We start from the raw sequence: 16,824 nt of genomic DNA on the forward strand, positions 1-16,824 counted from the left end.
GACCCTTAACTCACCTGAGGCTGACAATCATTTAATTTCAACTTTTTGCACTGACACCAACTGTTTGGGATTAATCGACGTGCTCTCAGCCAATGATCGTGCTGAAATTGCTGGGTGTATATTATTAACTCGGAAACTATTCTGGACATACCAGTACTGTCAGAAAGATGAATTATGAAATGTGAAATCCCTACCCTTTTGTATTCCTACAGCCCGAAGAAGGTTCCCCTTTATGGCCAAACTTACCCGTATAGGCCATGTATAGGGAGCACATCTAGAGCCTGTCACCTACGCGAGACGGAGGCAAGAATCGTCTTATTCTCTTGTAGTCAGCGAATACTTTGTACGGCCCAATTAGTTTTCACAAGCGCAGAATTATAAAAACGGAAGGCCTAATCAACAAGTCTGTCAAACAAGTTCATTCTTACGTGGTGAAGCTTTTCCCATCGGGAATCACATAAACCGTGGCAAGTAGCTTTTTGCTTACGGTCGAAAATGTTTGCTGCTCGGTTTTATTCACTATTCGGAAAAAAGTTACCCAGTGAAATTTCGTGCTCGAAAATCTCATCACCATGGCCAAAATTATAACTATGGCAATGAATGAATGATTGTGTAACGATTAAAAGTGACTCCGAACAAGAAGTTGCATGCAACTTGCTGAGAATTGCCGAAGACGAAAACTGCATTTAGCGAAGGCAAAAGTTGTTTTCCTTAAAGCACAATAAATACACTATTCCTCAAAATTCGGAAGCTCATACGACGCCAATTTTATGCATGGACGATTTAATCTCTGAAGTACTGAGAAGTTAAGTCGGACGGAACCCAGACATGATGTCCGCCATAAAGCCTTCGACATACCCTCCTGTTATGTTGTTTCACTAAAGCCGGAATAAATAGAAGACGTGAATTCAAAACAGGAATGATTTAAGATGGTATCGAAACCAAAAAACGCTGACAGTTTTAGTGGTGTATATACTGTATGTACATGTTGCTAGATGCCACAACTGGGTCTATCTAAAAAGAAACCCTTTTTTTCCTTCTAATCGCGTTAGAATATATCTTAACGCAGATACAATTTTTTTAGGAAGATTCGCAAAAATGCTTGCGTGAGAGTCAAGGCAATTCGTATAACTTGCAACATGAGTTGTAGAAACAGATTTTTTAATCTATAAAATGTGTATTTAGTGTTGTGACCAAGTCCTCTGTCAACACGCAGGTACTTGGCAACATGAACGATACTGTATGTCATGGCCGAAAGTTTTAAAAACGAAACCATTTGGACTTAGTCAATTTGTAACATGCTTACGTTACCTGTTCACCTACTGAGACGGGACACTTACCTTTTGCTACACGGAAATTCTCTCTCGTACAGTGACAGACATACAAAGCGTAGCTTGTGATTTTTACTCAGCTTTTATAAACGCGTCCATCTCTCTTTGCTCCTTTTCTCTTTAAAACACCCAGACAGTTTTGACGAATTCCAGTTTCCTAATGGCATTATATGGCGATTAGCTGAATTAAAACTATTTTCATAAATGGATAAAAATAAGCGCAGTTCGGATTTCAACGACAATTGTGCCACTATTCCTAATTTCCGTGTCTGTGCGAGGAGTTTAAAAGAACATCATTTATTAATTAATTAATTTCGTGTCAAAGTTTTAAGTAATTTCACTGACCAATAATGTCAATAGTATTTATTGTTCTATGGTGCTTAGTTATATAAATCTTTTAATGGGCTTATGAACCGTCTCTCGAGATATAAAACTGCTGTTTCCCACAGCCGGGGGCTGTATAACTGGGCAGTAACACTGAGTGGTTATAAATCAAGTTAAACGTTTTGCTCCTGTCAGCTGGGGGACGCAACAAGCGGCCTTATCTATCAAAAACAGACCTTGATGGTGGGAGCTTAGAGCCTTTTAATAAGGATTTCGTTTATCTTATCAGGGCAAAGAACAAGTGCTCAGTGGAAAAACTATATAATTGACACATTTTATTCAAAATGCTTCATGCTTCGTTCATTCTTTTCATGTTTTCCCTGACTTCAATTCTGTTACTTATTTCACAGCACCAAAGTGTAACAGCATAAAAAATAACTGAACAAGATATGTTTAAAATATAAAGCGAAGCCAGGAAACCAAACAGAAATTTTAATAAATGCTAAGATTTTTGTCGCTCACAGGAATTGTTCTCCCTAATATTTGCTGACTAATCTCCCTTACAAAACATACAGATATCAATTAAAGAGTTAAAGAAATCATATCCTGCGCCTTGTCATTTTGTGACGAAATCACATCAGCTTCTTTGTCACAGGCTGTTACAGAGAAACATATTACGACTGATAAACAAAGATTCTGAACATATGTATTTCTGCAGACGTCCTTCCGCAGACGCCAGTTCCTACCGAATTTAATGAGGGGCTATTCACACTTGTTGTTCGGGAACCAGTGCCTAGGTACCGGCACAAAATGATGTTGTGTTCACACTTTGAGTACCCGATACGTGACCTTGAACGTAGTTAATTCATTTCGCCCTGTCAGACGCCATTTTGAAACCTGAGCTAAGCAGCGATAACAAAGCAGACCCGAGTACAAGGTCTCAACCTTGTACTCGGGCACCGTGCCGGTGCTCCAATTCTAGCGTGGGTACTTGAAAAAAGGGTGTGCTCACATTAGTGCCCAGCGAGTACCGTAACCGGGCACCGTGGCCGGGGGGCAAGTGTGAACGCTGCCTAAGTTATTTAGCATTTTTCATATTTTTACATTTACACAAGGGACCTCCTCATAACTTGCCCTCGCTCGGCAACAAACAAAACAGAAAAGAAATTAAACTACGAGAAACGTTTCGGCGAAGGGAAACGAATCTTTGATAAAATAAAGAATATATTCCATACGCTACGAGCTTTCGCTTCTGAACTATGTCTTACTCACTGATACCCTGCGAGCAGAGGCCCTTCGATCTTCCTAGATAAGTCAGAAAAGCGTAGCGTCTAGATTTCATACCGTAAAATTCCGAAAATAAGCCACGGGGCTTATATTTTTCAAAGGCCCTTTTTGAGGGGCTTATTTTTGGAGGGACTTATATTCGGAGGGGCTTATTTACAGAGGGAAATTTGCGTTTCAAAATCGATTGGGATAGCCTTATAGCTGGAAGTAAATTTACTATTTTTGCTTTGTTTTACTTTGTATTTGGGAGCAATTTTCCAAGTACAAGCCCGGGGGGCTTATATTTGGAGGGGCAATTTAACGGAGGGTTTTTTTGCGTTACCGGTTTAGGGGGCTTATATTTGGAGGGGCTTGTACATGGAGGGGCTTATTTTCGGAATTTTACGGTAATTTTTGGTACACTTCAATAGGATACTCAATGTTCTGGAAGAAAAACGTGCTTCCTTGAACAGGAATGTTTTTTTTTAAGGTCAATTCAAGAAGGTCTCAATGGAATTCACCGTTCGCGCTAAAAATGGCCGGAGTAAAGGTGATGTTACACGGAACGATACACAACGACGATTTTTAGCGCAACACAGCATTGCAATGTTGGTCAATGTTGGAACAACGTTGCAACCATTCCAATCAGTATTACAACAATGTTGCAACGCTGTGTTGCGCTAAAAATCCTCGTTGCAAATCTTCACGTGTAACATCACCTTAACAGGCGCAGGTTTTTTCAGGGCCAAGGGAGCAATTTCGGTCGAAGACGCACGCGCGCACGAGGGAAGAAAAACAGAGGCGGCTCCATGAAAGCTACATAACCAACCAGGGCCTTCTACGCAGGCTACCATAAAACATCCAGTTATCCGTCCAAATTCTTTCTAGCCACATTTTGTAATGTGGAGAGTGTCTTACCTCATAGATGATGGATCCTTTTTCAGCCTTTTTTCTATCCTCTTGAATGGCTTGTACCGATAAAAACGTTTGAACTTTTTGAAAACAATTGTTATTTCTCCGTCAAATGGTCTCAAGGTAGGTGCAAGCGGACGCAGCAACTCCCAACATTGTTGGTCGGGTAGCCAAAAGTTTGACCGGTTTCAAACTTTGTGCAAAAACGCCCAACAACATGCAACAAAGTGCAACAGGGTGTGCAAACGGACGCAACATGTAACATCCAACAATGTTGCGTCCGTTTGCACGGGGCTTTGAACGTAACGGAAAGAAATTAACCGTTAGCTGTAGAAATGTTTAAAAGAGGAAATAATTTATCCAAGTTCAATTAGTCTCCCCCAAGGAGCCGTTTTTGTCTCGTCACGCAACGCTCCTCCCTTGGGAAGAGCGTTTCTTGACGAGTCAGAAATCATAGGTTTAATCAACGCAATTTATTTTTAAAAGCAATTCGTACGCCGCAGATTGGTTTCTTCACTTCTCATTCCGTCCTCGGCGCGGGATTGTTACAGAGAGTCAAAGTTCAGAAGCCATAAACAATACCCAGTACTACCTCGTGTATGACACAGTGAACTTTACTCGAGCAAATGATTTCCCATAAGCCTTTATGGCTTCTTGTAAATGCGTTCGAACTAAAACTTGTCATGATTGGCTGAACTGAACCACTAACCAATAGCAACCCTTGTGATATCTCGGCAACAGAAATGTTTGTACATTTCAAAAATGGCGGCAGCGGAAACACATACTCTCTAAATACTTTCTTGATAAATATTTGTCTTTGAAATCTTGCTTTTCGTACAAAAATTCCCGGTAAACTATTCCAAAGTATATTTTGTTCTGTTTCAAAATGCCACCATTAGACTGGGGAAGAATCATGCGTGCAGACATAACAGCGCTTCGAGAAGATCTTGACGCAGCTGATGATATGTATGGCGTCTTGGAGATGGTAAAATACATAACTACAACACATATTTTGAATTGTTAACTGTTTTATGACGGTTGTTAATGAAGAATAAACGTTGCATGCTTACTTTGTAACTTTTTCAGGGTATGGTCGAAGCAGGTTCTGCGGAAGCTATTGATGCTAACAAGATGATAAAATTATTTGAAGTGACCAAAGCTGTTATGAAGGTGAATAATATTCATGATACAACTTACATGGCGGTAATTGACGTTCATCCGTGAGGAGAGTTTCTATACTTGTCTGTTTAGACTATTGGTAGTTGAACAAGGAAGAAGAGCTTACAGAGTACATGTTAGTATGTCAAGAACATGAAGTATTTAACAATTATTCTTTGAAATCGAGGTGAATAGTGGCAAAATATTTACCGAGACGCGAAAGCGGCGAGGTAAATATTCCCAAAGCCACTATTCACCGAGATTGAAAAGAATAATTGTTTTAGTATATACACACGAAGTGATCTCAACAAAATCAGAGAGGAAACCATTCAAAAGTACGATTTGATTGACAGATCAAATCACGCGTAAGTTTAAAAATAGACCTTTGCAGAAATTTCAAACATGGCAATTCACAAGTTTATCATTTCGCAAACAACAGCGTAATGGCTTGAATGGAACCGCTAAAAGTTTGAACTGTTTCCTTACCTGAGAAGAAAAGTAGAGCTGTGTTGTTTTCTGTTGACTCGCCAAGTTTATAGCCAAAAGGGTTTGTTGTGTCGTTCTTCGCATGAAGTGCTGACAAAAATGGCGGCTCAGTTGCTCGAGGTAAGACGTCGTCTTTCTGTATCATTCTTTTTCCTGTTTACTTGAAACGTAGAATTTCTGCAAACATTTCCTTTTAAATTTGTTTGTCATAAATAAACTTCGATTTTTGAGCCAAAATTTCCTTCTTAGAAAACGCTGAGTTCACGCAACGGCTTCTTCTACGCGAATACACGGGAGTTGTAAACAATCCATCGAGCACAAAACTCCTGCTACAGTAAATTGAAAAACGCCGTATTGAATCCTTCCAAGTCTTTTCTTGCCTTAAAAAAAGTCAGCCCTAGGATTCTGTCGACTTTTAAAAGATCGTTCTCTAAAAAATGGGAAAAACACTGAGCTCACACATTATCCACTCGCTAGGAGGTGAATATTGTTGAATAGTCCGAGATAGCGAACCAATCAGATTGCTTAAATCACCAAGATCACTGAGTGTGTATATACTAATAACCCTTATCTTGAGTTTTGGAGTTAAAGTGATGATAAATTAATGACTCTTAAATGTTCACCAGCAACATTACTCTGTCTATAGTGTTATAATATCAATAAACTTATTCAAAACGTGTGTTTGAAATACAAACCTCTAAAAACACTTCTTCATGAGAAGTCAGGATACCTGGCCCACTTAACAATAAGAATGATTCTTTTGTTTTCGTATAACATATTGACGGAGGACTCTGCCTCACTTTGGGCAGGGCTCTTGATCTTGCTTAAGAGAGGCAATCACCAATGCTAGCCTAGGACCTCATAGGCATCTCAGGCACAACATGTCATGGAGAGGTGTACAAAAGTAAGCCACTTTAAGAGTGATAAGGATGTCTTCCCTCCCTCAGTGTTAACTTGAGAAAATTGAGTTGTTTATACTAAAATAATATTTATTGTCTACCAAAATCAATAGGTCAAATCACTGCAGGTTGAGCTAGCAGCTGACGAACTCACTAAAGGTGGAGGTGGCGAAAGAGGTACATTATCTTTAAATTCTAGCTCAGCTATTACCAAGGAGCACCAGCCTGACTAGAGCCTAAGATTTGTTTGATATTCAGTTGAATTGCTATTTTTTTTTATCTCTGGTTCAGAGGAAACTGGAAACTACTACAGAGTATTGGATCGGATTTCAATAAGAGTTTTTCACTGGGAGAGGGAAGTTAGTTTTGCTATGAATTGTTTTAAAGTTCAAGATCGAAGAGATCAAGAAAATGTAATTCTACTGTTTGTTTAGTTTTCAATAGCCTAATATGACGTCTGCCCTTTTTGAGAGGTGTATTGATTTTCTTGATTCCATTCTATCAGTCAACCCAACCCTTTAATAATTATTACATTTACATGTCGATTATAATAAATGGGGATAATCCAAACAAAAGATTTGAGCTTTGTTCTCAAAACAGAGTTCTTTTTGAGGTACAATCTTGGACAAGACCTGCAGAACCCACATTCCGCCCATTTGGTACCACAATGACCCCCCCACCTACCCTGATCAGTCAGGAGAAAAAATGATCTAGTGAGACTTCAATCTTGCTTTTTTGGGGGGAGGGGGGAGTATTTGTAACAATAATTGCCAGTGCTTTAAAGGGCTTTTTCTTGAAACTAGACATGGCAAGATCCATTTTTGGTAGCATTTTCATCCAAGATTGTTGTTGTTTTCCATTATACCTGTTTACTACCATGCTCTTCAATTAATAACGGTATCTTGTATTTGTCTAATAGAGCAAGAGTTGATGGATGAGATAAGACATTTGGAAGGAGAGCTTCAACAGTACAGGGTGAGATGCATCTCGTAAAGAATACCATACTCCTTCAGGGGTGTCTCTATCTAATTTATTGATGTACCACATCTATATTTATTACGCATTGTACTGAATTATCTGTCTTCTCATTGGCTAAGAGGCTATGGTTATTTTGCAAATCAACGCAATCAAAACATTAATAGATTAATCTGTAGGTTGTGTGTGCAATGCATGATTTCCAAGAGCAATGTCAAACTGTGTTCTTTGTGATGGCACTCGTCCAAATTTTCTTCAAAACAGTGTATAATAAAGCAATATTATTAAATTCAGTTTTAAGTGATATCGGAAATAAATTCTTAGAATTTCTTTTAAAATTGGGAATATATATATTTGATTAGATTTTGTAAAATAGGGTTTTATACATACTCTTTATTTTTCCATGTAGTTAGTTATTTTCTTCTTATGCAATTTAGTTTTTTAGGTACACCACAGTGTAGCTCTTAGATAGGTGTCGTAAGTTAGTGGGTAACCGCCATTTTATTTTATTTTCACAGAAATTATTCCCTACTTTGATTTGTAACCTTTTGATTATGCATACTTGTTGTTACTATTATTATTATTATTATTATTATTATTATTATTGTTATTATTATCATCGTCACTTAGTTGTGTTGCATACTGTTGTAATTAATACTGGATGTTTTCATTCTTATGTAGAAATATGAGGGTGCTGGTGGAGAAGACTTCATGAGAGAAATTCGACAAATTGAAAACAGGAGAGCTGTGAGCATCTTCTATTTAAGTTGTCAATAATTATGTGTACTTTCCTTCCTTCAAGTGGCTAAGGTCAAAATTTGAGAAGAAAGTACAAAGGAAGAGAAATAAATTAAAAGTTGCCAATTCTGGGACTCTAACCAACAGCCCAAATGAAAACCCTTTAATAGAACGTTTTCACTCACGTGGCCAGCATCTATGCAAATTTATGGGAACAAAAAAGATTTTTTGCATAAGAAAGGAGTCCAACTCCCGCAGGATTTGTTTGGAACACCAATATGGCTGCTGTTTCATTGTTTTGGAACACCAATAAGGCTGCCGTGACGTCATGTGAAAGCGCTCTCTTGTGGTTGAGTATATTATCAACATCATTGGTCATTTGCTTTTACATTCTCACATACCATGGACAACTGTTTGTCTACATTTGTTTTCTCCAGAAGCTCTCTCAACTGATGAAAACTGTGGTCTAGTTGTCATAGAAGAGCCAGTTACTCACAAAAAAAATTGCTAAGTGCAATGATAAATCTATAAAGCATAATTGTGATATAGAAAATGAAGTAAAGTAGATATATAAATGTTCCATCCTCATAGCTAAAAATTTGTACCATAGCCGCTTATGAAATGCACTGAATTGCATTTTTAGGGCCTCAAAGTTAAAACTCCCCCAAAGGTGATCCCCTTTTTACCTCACACATGACTGCACCATGTGAAAGACTCTCTGTGTTTTTCAATCTACTCTATTGCTGCCTAGTTAATTTTTTTCTCCTTCTACTTTTAATTTTCTTGCGAACCCTAAAGCCATTGTAGAAAGTTAAAATGCCTGTAATTTTATTATTTTACCTGGAAAATAGCTTTCATGCTCATTATACCAATCCTGTGTGAATGTGAAAGCAAATTCCTTGAATAGACATGTACTACCAAAGAAAAAGGGCAGCATAAGGGTTAGAAATACTAGAACTGGAGGCTTTACTTTGCATCAGAATTGAGAAAAGTTCTCTGAGACTAACTTGATGAAATTAGGAATGACTCTTTCATAGGATATTCAAATTGAAGTTGTTGTTTCAGGTACATTGTAATATTATTAGGTGTAAGCCAAGCATCCTTTTTGTGTGGCAGGCTTTAGAAAGAGAACTTAATGAAAAGGAAGAAGCATTTTTCAAAGAGAAGAACAAAAGTGATGAAGTAAGTCATGTAAACTATTTTGTCTGCCTCTTCATTTTTACCAAACCATCGATTTACATGTATGTGTGATTATTTGTAAGAAGTAACAATTATTTCAGTGTTGAATGTGCTATATTGTTTTCCCCGTGTGTTTTCTTTACATGTACAATCTGTGAGTCATTGGTTGTTTGTAATTATTGGTTTTTTGGTGAGAATAGATAATAAATAAGTTAAGGATTAATAACTTTATCTTAACCTTAACTGTACTTTTTTGTGTAGACTTTCAAAAAAGTCCTTCGTCCGATTTAATATTGTGTGGGACAAAGACTTTTCATACTTGATTGGTGGCAGTTTTAGCATCCCAAAAAGGGGTCACTGCACTTAGACCAATCAAAGAAGCTCTTTAGGACCCATGGGGATAAAGTTGTCACTCACAAGTAATCAAGCATATTGAAACAAGACTTGTCCATTGGGAAGATGGTCAAGCGAGACAAGTTGACCTTTCGTGACTTCGTTTCTCACTTGGCAGCTTCACGGCCTAAAAAGCTTGCTATGCTCGCCAAGAATCTCGTGAGGTTGACTTGACATAGCAAGTCTAATGTACGTGTTCTGGTTCAATTTTATCCTTGGTTTAATTATCATTTTCTTTTGTTTCAAACTCATCATCATACATTACCATGCCCAAAAACTAAAGAAATTGGGAATTAATCCAAAGATAAAATGGAACCAAAACATATGTTAGTTTTCAATTATGTACTACTCTCTGACCTATTAGTGAAAACAAAGATCCTGCCTTTGCCAGGCACTGAAATGTCTTGGCCAATAGATGGGTGGTAGTTTCATGGTGTTCTGGACTGTTGCGATCACCAATATGATCTATTACAAAATATTGAAAAGATACTAAATGACACCCAGACCACAAAGCAAAAGCGAACCAACAATAGTTTCTGCAACACCAATAATCATCCAGTAGATTGTGAAGATAACCATACAGAAATACATGTAGTAGTCCCATCTTCAGTAGAGGATTATATACTGACAAAATCCGTAATAAGTACAGTACAGAGCATGGGGATCAGAGCACTTCACTCATGTAAAATGCCTACAATATGAACTTCTTTTGTATTTTTTATGCCGTACTCTCTGACTCATCAAGTGGAGGCATGATAGGCTAGCATTAAACAACTCAAACTTCAGTTCTGAAGGTCTGGATTCAAGCCAACCCTGTTTCCTTAGAGGAGACATTTTTCTCCACTATGTCTCTCATTTTGCCTTCAGTGCTCAACTAGGCACACAAAATGATAATATTATATGGGTGTGTTGGCCAGCCAAGCCACTGTCCCATTTGTTAAGCTTCAATATGCATACAAATTTCCCTAACCGTTAAGTAAAATTAAATGCACCAAAGCCAGGTACAAAACCCCAAAAAACCAGCAGATGGAAAAAGGAGGGAACGTGCACCCCTGACCAAGGCAGTGGTGCCACCCTCGAGGTTTTAGGGTATATACTATGTAAAACCTAGCATGTGCAAATAGACAAAAGTTACAGAAGGATCTGACCTCTCACAAAAGCAAAACCTGGTGTCTACATAACAGTGCTTGGAAAATTAAAACAAAGATGAACCCTAATACAATACCACTTTTAAGTACATCCACAGACTTGTGGATGACAATTTTAATATTTTTAGAAACTCAGACATCCATGGTTATAACACTAGAAGAAGGAACGATTTCTGTCTTCCTCTTGTTAAAAGGAATTACAAAAAGCAGAGACTTTTTCAACAATGTGCTAAGGAATGGAACATTTTAGACGCATCTTTTAAAGAAATTAACTCTCCTCTTGTTTTTTAAACAGAACATTAGAAGTTGTATATTTTAGATATTTTATAGCTTTTAATATTTTAATCTATGTGACATTTTAACATAACGAATTACAAACATTACATTACAAACTGCAATTCCAAAACCCTATCCAAGCTAAGCACTCGTCCCAAGCCCTCTGATTCATGGTGGCAAAATAGTAATTTATTCTAATAGGATTATCACAAATTACATTTTGACCAGGTGTATTAATGGCTACCTGCAAGATACAGTACATTTTTGTACCTCTGGGGGTAACTCTGCAGTCGATGGACTAGCATCCCATCCATTGGGAGCAGCAATATTCCTGAGTACTTCATACTACAAAACTGGGTAAAGCTCTGGCTGTACAGGTCTTCTCAGTTCTTGTGTGCCATTACCTTTTACCCATGACTTGGTGGCCTTAACGTGTTCTGATAATATAATAACACTCAGGGCTGTCACTAAGATTTCAAGTTTGTGGGTAAAATAATGTAACAAGTTGGCGGGGGAATCAAACAGCTACACCTGTGGGGATTTAATTTGGTTCTATTTTTCTATTTTCTTGCAAAAGTAGCTGGGAATCACCTTCAGTAGTAGGTTGAGAATATTCCCCATGGTCAGATTTTTGCTTTGGTATAGTGGAGATTGAAACTTCCCACACTGCAGAATGGTACTCTGCCAAATGATCTGTTCAGGGGAAATTGTTATGGAATCCTTATTCACTCTTTTTAACTTTGTTTCTCTCTGATAGCTGGTGTCAGGACTGGATGAAGTTGAGCGAGAAAATAAGACCCTGAAAAGAGATGTAAGCAACTTCATATTATTACCTTTGGATAGTTCCAAATTAATGAGAGTCTAGCTGTATGCCCTTAGTGAAATACATGTATAGTTATCAGTCAACAGTGAATTCTTTTGTTTTTGTTAATTAGCTGGACAGGAGTAAGATGGACATGAGAGATTTACAGCGACAAATTGAACAGCAGGTGTTGTTTCTTTCAAATTAATATTGGGGTCTGGTTTTGTTTGATGTGTAAAAGATATGTCATCTATAGGATCCTTGAAATACCTTCAATGTTGGTCAATAAAGTCAACTGAATATTCTTATTTATTACAGTATCCTGTTAAAGATACATGAAATGTACATTTTCACTTTCAAATTCCGTGACGTTACACATGCAAACTTACCAAAAACCTTTGTGAACAATATAGATAAAAAAATTTAATTAATAAAGTTACATTTTTGTTTCTAGAGAGAAAGTATGGTGATGCGCCGAGGAGATGATGCTGACTTTAAAGACAAGATGTCAAAGAAAAATAAGGAGTTGTCTGAATACCTGGATGAAATAAGGGTATGGTTGACTGTGTGGGATGTAACCAAGAATGTTGTGCCGAATAATATTATGTTTTGTCAATACCGAAAATGGTTACAAAAAAGATGACTGAATGATAAGAAACTAACAGAGGACCATATCATCAAAAAATTCGTACAAAAGAATGTTTGTTATGTTTTTGGCTATCAACATTTGTAAGTGTTTACTGCGGAAATGAACAAAATTCTACAATTACCTATTTCATAACTAATAAATAATAATTTATTTTGATAGGTTCTACAAGAAGCCAATGATGAATTAGAGGATCGGGTCAGGAGTGTTCAGAAAGAACTTGAAGAGTCAACTACAGAGATGGATAAAATGACTGATGAGTACACAAAACTTAAGGTAGAACTGTTCGTAGGTTGTGTGACATGGATAGGAAACAAAAACGAGAGAAAATTTGGAAAAGCAATTACGAGTTGTCTCATTAAAAGGGAACATTTGCAAAGCTCTTACTTGCTTTGCTTTGTTATGCTCATCTCTTGAGTTTATGATAATCAACATTTACCAGATTAAAATGTTCGTTTATCATAGTTAAGGTATTTCATTCTGACATGTGAATTTCCATAGTTTAAGTACTTTGTCGGTAACTCAGTTTGTGATGAAAATCCAGATAACAGGAAAATAGTTCACCCTGACACAGATTACTGTTAACTTCTGCCGTTTTTGTATAAATTAATGGTACATGTAAGTCACGACAATATGTCAGTTAACTTGCTCGATCTCTCTCAATTTCTTCTTATCTCAGATGATCTTACAGCAATCAGACCTGATAATTGATGATATGCGAAAAGAAAGAGATGCTCTTAGAGCTCAGGTCAGTGTGTCCGATCATTGCAAGTTCTTTCTGTGTTATGAAACTGTATGTACTTGATATTCAGTGTGTTTTGGGAGGGGGCAGTAGGATTGACTAGTGTAATAAAGATTAAAATCCCTGCGCAGCGTAGTTACTTAATGTTAATTTAAAAATTGTAAAATCGACGCTGTTCAAAAGAGTCTTAACCGACGTTTTGGCAATGCTGCCTTCTTCAGGGTACAAGACCATTTAAAACAAGTTTTAAATTGGCAGTAGGATTGACATAAGCTGTAGTTGCTTGTGAAGTGTCCAGCTGTAGTGTATTTGTTTGGTTTAAAGTCGTAATCAGAGGAAGGTTTCCAAATAACCAGGGTGGATTAAAAAGATAAGGATGAGGGTGTAATTCAGTCTTGTGCCATTTGGCCTTTGCAATACCCCATGAAAATTCACTATTTTACGGCAGATGATAGATGCCTTTTGTCCGGGAGAGACAGGATTTACATTGAAATATAATTTTTAATCTGGATCACAGAGTGGTGCGAAAACGCACCGAGTGACCTTGGTGGTAACCATAAAATCCGTCGATCAGAACTAAGACGAGTCGTAATAAACTGACTTTTATTTTCAGCAGTGCTTGGAGCAAACGTACTTGTTTTTTCTTATTCGTCAGGTACAAGACCTTAGGATGCAGTTTGCAACCAAGACAGACATTGATGACCAGATTATGGTGGCCGTCAATGCCAAAGTTGAAGAATGGAAGGTTTGTGCATTAAAATGCCACTTAAGTGCCTGCTGTGAAATTTGTCGTTGAATATGCTACTGCATATATTAAAAGTGAATAGTGAGCCAAGTTATTTCTTTGTTATTCTTTGTTGGATGCCCATCATGCCCTAATCTTCATAAATATGCAGTCTCCCAATCTTAGCAGTTTTGTGCAGTAAACAGCACCATAGCCCGATAGAGACCAGGAGTACGCGGTCAAAACACGGTAATCACTAAGGACTATCGTGAGACGAACGGTAAACGCACCTATTAGACATGTATTTATTTTCTACCTAAATGTGTAATATCAGCTAAGAAAAGACTGCTAACAAGACCTTGAAACAGTTTCAAGAAATAGATTGAAAGAAACATGTATGGAGCTAGTAGACCTTGAACGTGTTAGGCTACTTTGTGTTATATGCTACAATCGTAAGTGAAAGCTACTTGCGGGGAAACTACAAACATCTATTCCTTTTTTAACATTTTTGGCACTGCAGACTGTTCTTGCAGCCAAAGAGATTGAACTAGAGCAGTACAAGTCATTAGTAGAGGAACTGAATCAGCAGATCAATGGGCTTCAGACGGACACAGATAAAACTTCCTTGGCCATGCTACAACAGGTAAGAAACTCGGATTTGTGTAAAGCTATGTTAGCTGAGTAGCAGTGTAAACCTGTCATGTAAGTCGTTGCACTGTGTCCTAACAGACAAAACTTGATCGGGAAAGTGGATTTTACGCAGCACAGCCGTCATAGCTAGTCTAGACTAGTTAAGCAAAGTTAAACTCCTAATCCTATTACTGATGAAGCCTAAATTTCGGAAACACTCTTCTACTATACTGACCAAAACTGTGAAAGGTTTGAACCCAGGAGTCATTTCAAAAGTGTGAACTTAGTCCAAGTTATACTTATATTAGATAGAGCATTTGAAGCAGACATAGTGTTCCCGGCGCTACTTTTGTGTAAGGCTGAGTGGAGTGCTGACGCATCTTTGCACTCAGGTATTCTGGTGAGCGGACGATAAGCTGTTCTTAGTGCAATCGTTTTAAAACTAAAGAGTTTTACAGGAACAAGGTTCAATTTGTAGGACAGTCTGTTAGCGCGCGATCTTCTGTGCGAGAGTTGCCGATCCCCTTGTTTCGACTTCTTTCTTTTCTGTGAAGCTTTAAGCAAAAAAGGCTAAAACGGATCACTGATGGAGAGAGGGAGGGGGGGAGGGAGGGGAAGTGCGGTCCATCACAGCGTTGATGGAAAGAGGGGAGTGGGTAATGGGTAAAATGTGCGCTCCGTCGGCCTCAAGAGGGTTGTAAGTACAAGCTACCGCCGTATAATAATTACCTTTATCTTAATGTTGGTCGTTGCAGGCGGTGGCCGAGAAAGATGAAAAGATTGAAATGCTCAAAAAGGAACTGGAAAAGGTACATTACAGTATTTTGCTTAGCAATTTTCAGGAACTTGAATTCTAATGACATTTCGTGGCGCATTTGATCGTTACTTTGCATCTAAGATCTGGAACTCCCTACCTAATAATGTAAGATCTGAGCCTACTTTAACTAGAAGACTTCTGAAAAGTAATCTACTTTCAGACATAATGGTATTTGTAAAATGTGCATACATGTATATAACGTAATCCAGTTAACAAATAGATTCCATGTTGCCGTGCGTCTGTTCAGTAATAGATCACAGATGACGTCAAAATGTCGTAAAAACAAAGAAGTGGCACACGAGCCGCAGGCGAGTGTGTCACTGTTTTTTTACCACATTTTGACGTCCTCTGTGACCTATTACTGAACAGACCCACGGCAACATGGAATCTATTTGTTTTATACAATGACCAGAAAAGAAAAAGACCGATACACATACCTGCCTCGAACAGCTTGACCTTTTGAGGATTTGTGCTAGTTTAGGCATTTTTTAAGTCCCAAACCCAACTTTTCACCTTAGCTTCTTCTTTATCTTACTTGTGTACAGTTTCTTCGAAAAGTTTTCACCGTCTTTTCTTGCTCAAAGAAGAATAGAGCGGTATTCACTTGACTATCGAAAGGGATTGGTTTTGGTTTTGGTTTTGGTTTTACTACGCCCTTTGGTTGGCTAGTGTATTTACTTTGGTTTTGGGTTTTACGACAGTCAAGTGAAAACCGCTCTAATAGCGAAAACATTTTGCAAAACAGCGAGTCTCTCGTAGCGAAGACACACGATGGCAACTGTTGTGAAGATTTCTTGTAGTTTAGGCATTGTCAAGTAGTCAATAGCTTTTTTGGTCTCCGTTTCTCCATTTTTCTTCTTTGTAAATAGCTCCTGCTAAACTTTTTCCGAAGCTTTCACTTGCCTCAATCCGAAATAATCTCTCAAACATTTTCAAAACCGCGTGCCACGTTGAACAAAGCAAAGAAAACAAGTTTCCCGTGACCTCATCCATGCATCTGTACTCTAATAGATCATGGGCAACGACCAATCACATGGCGCGTAGCATTCACATCATTGTATAATGTAAAACAGATTTTCCTTTTTTTCTTGCACACTATTTATATTCTAGATACAAGTTGCATGTTGCGAATTTTAAATATTAATTATAATTATTACTTCCATTATTATTATTTTTTCAGACAGAATTTATTAATTCGAAGCACGGTGTTACAATCAGTGGAAAAGCTTATTGCTTGTTTGCTATTGTAAGACTTGCTATGATCTAGTTAAAATTGCATGTTCTCTAATAGTGTTTTACTTTCATTGAAGGCATCAACGGAGATGCATGGCGTTGCATCATACGTGGAACAGGTCAAGTCCCAAACCGAAAAAGGTCA

The 16,824-nt window shown here is 37.8% G+C and overlaps 2 protein-coding genes across 2 annotated transcripts in view; one reads left to right on the forward strand and one right to left on the reverse strand.

Moving 5' to 3' along the window:
• The window catches only part of LOC140935559 (rhodopsin, G0-coupled-like), a 13,052-nt gene extending 11,498 nt beyond the window's left edge, over window positions 1-1,554 (reverse strand). Inside the window, exon 1 of the mRNA XM_073385120.1 lies at window positions 1,341-1,554. The gene's annotated coding sequence lies outside the window, so the exon portion shown is untranslated. The remainder of the gene's footprint in view (window positions 1-1,340) is intronic.
• A 3,042-nt stretch (window positions 1,555-4,596) lies between these two features.
• Window positions 4,597-16,824, forward strand: part of LOC140933465 (centrosomal protein of 290 kDa-like) — a 65,762-nt gene continuing 53,534 nt past the window's right edge. Inside the window, exons 1-15 of the mRNA XM_073383023.1 lie at window positions 4,597-4,818; window positions 4,920-5,003; window positions 6,490-6,553; window positions 7,296-7,351; window positions 8,033-8,098; window positions 9,206-9,271; window positions 11,843-11,896; window positions 12,021-12,074; window positions 12,342-12,440; window positions 12,696-12,809; window positions 13,213-13,281; window positions 13,931-14,020; window positions 14,520-14,642; window positions 15,385-15,438; window positions 16,757-16,820. Coding sequence (XP_073239124.1) covers window positions 4,720-4,818; window positions 4,920-5,003; window positions 6,490-6,553; window positions 7,296-7,351; window positions 8,033-8,098; window positions 9,206-9,271; window positions 11,843-11,896; window positions 12,021-12,074; window positions 12,342-12,440; window positions 12,696-12,809; window positions 13,213-13,281; window positions 13,931-14,020; window positions 14,520-14,642; window positions 15,385-15,438; window positions 16,757-16,820 — 1,156 coding nt within the window. The 5' untranslated portion in view covers window positions 4,597-4,719. The remainder of the gene's footprint in view (window positions 4,819-4,919; window positions 5,004-6,489; window positions 6,554-7,295; window positions 7,352-8,032; window positions 8,099-9,205; window positions 9,272-11,842; window positions 11,897-12,020; window positions 12,075-12,341; window positions 12,441-12,695; window positions 12,810-13,212; window positions 13,282-13,930; window positions 14,021-14,519; window positions 14,643-15,384; window positions 15,439-16,756; window positions 16,821-16,824) is intronic.

This window comes from Porites lutea, chromosome 4, assembly GCF_958299795.1.
Source record: "Porites lutea chromosome 4, jaPorLute2.1, whole genome shotgun sequence".
NCBI classification, from domain to species: domain Eukaryota; kingdom Metazoa; phylum Cnidaria; class Anthozoa; order Scleractinia; family Poritidae; genus Porites; species Porites lutea.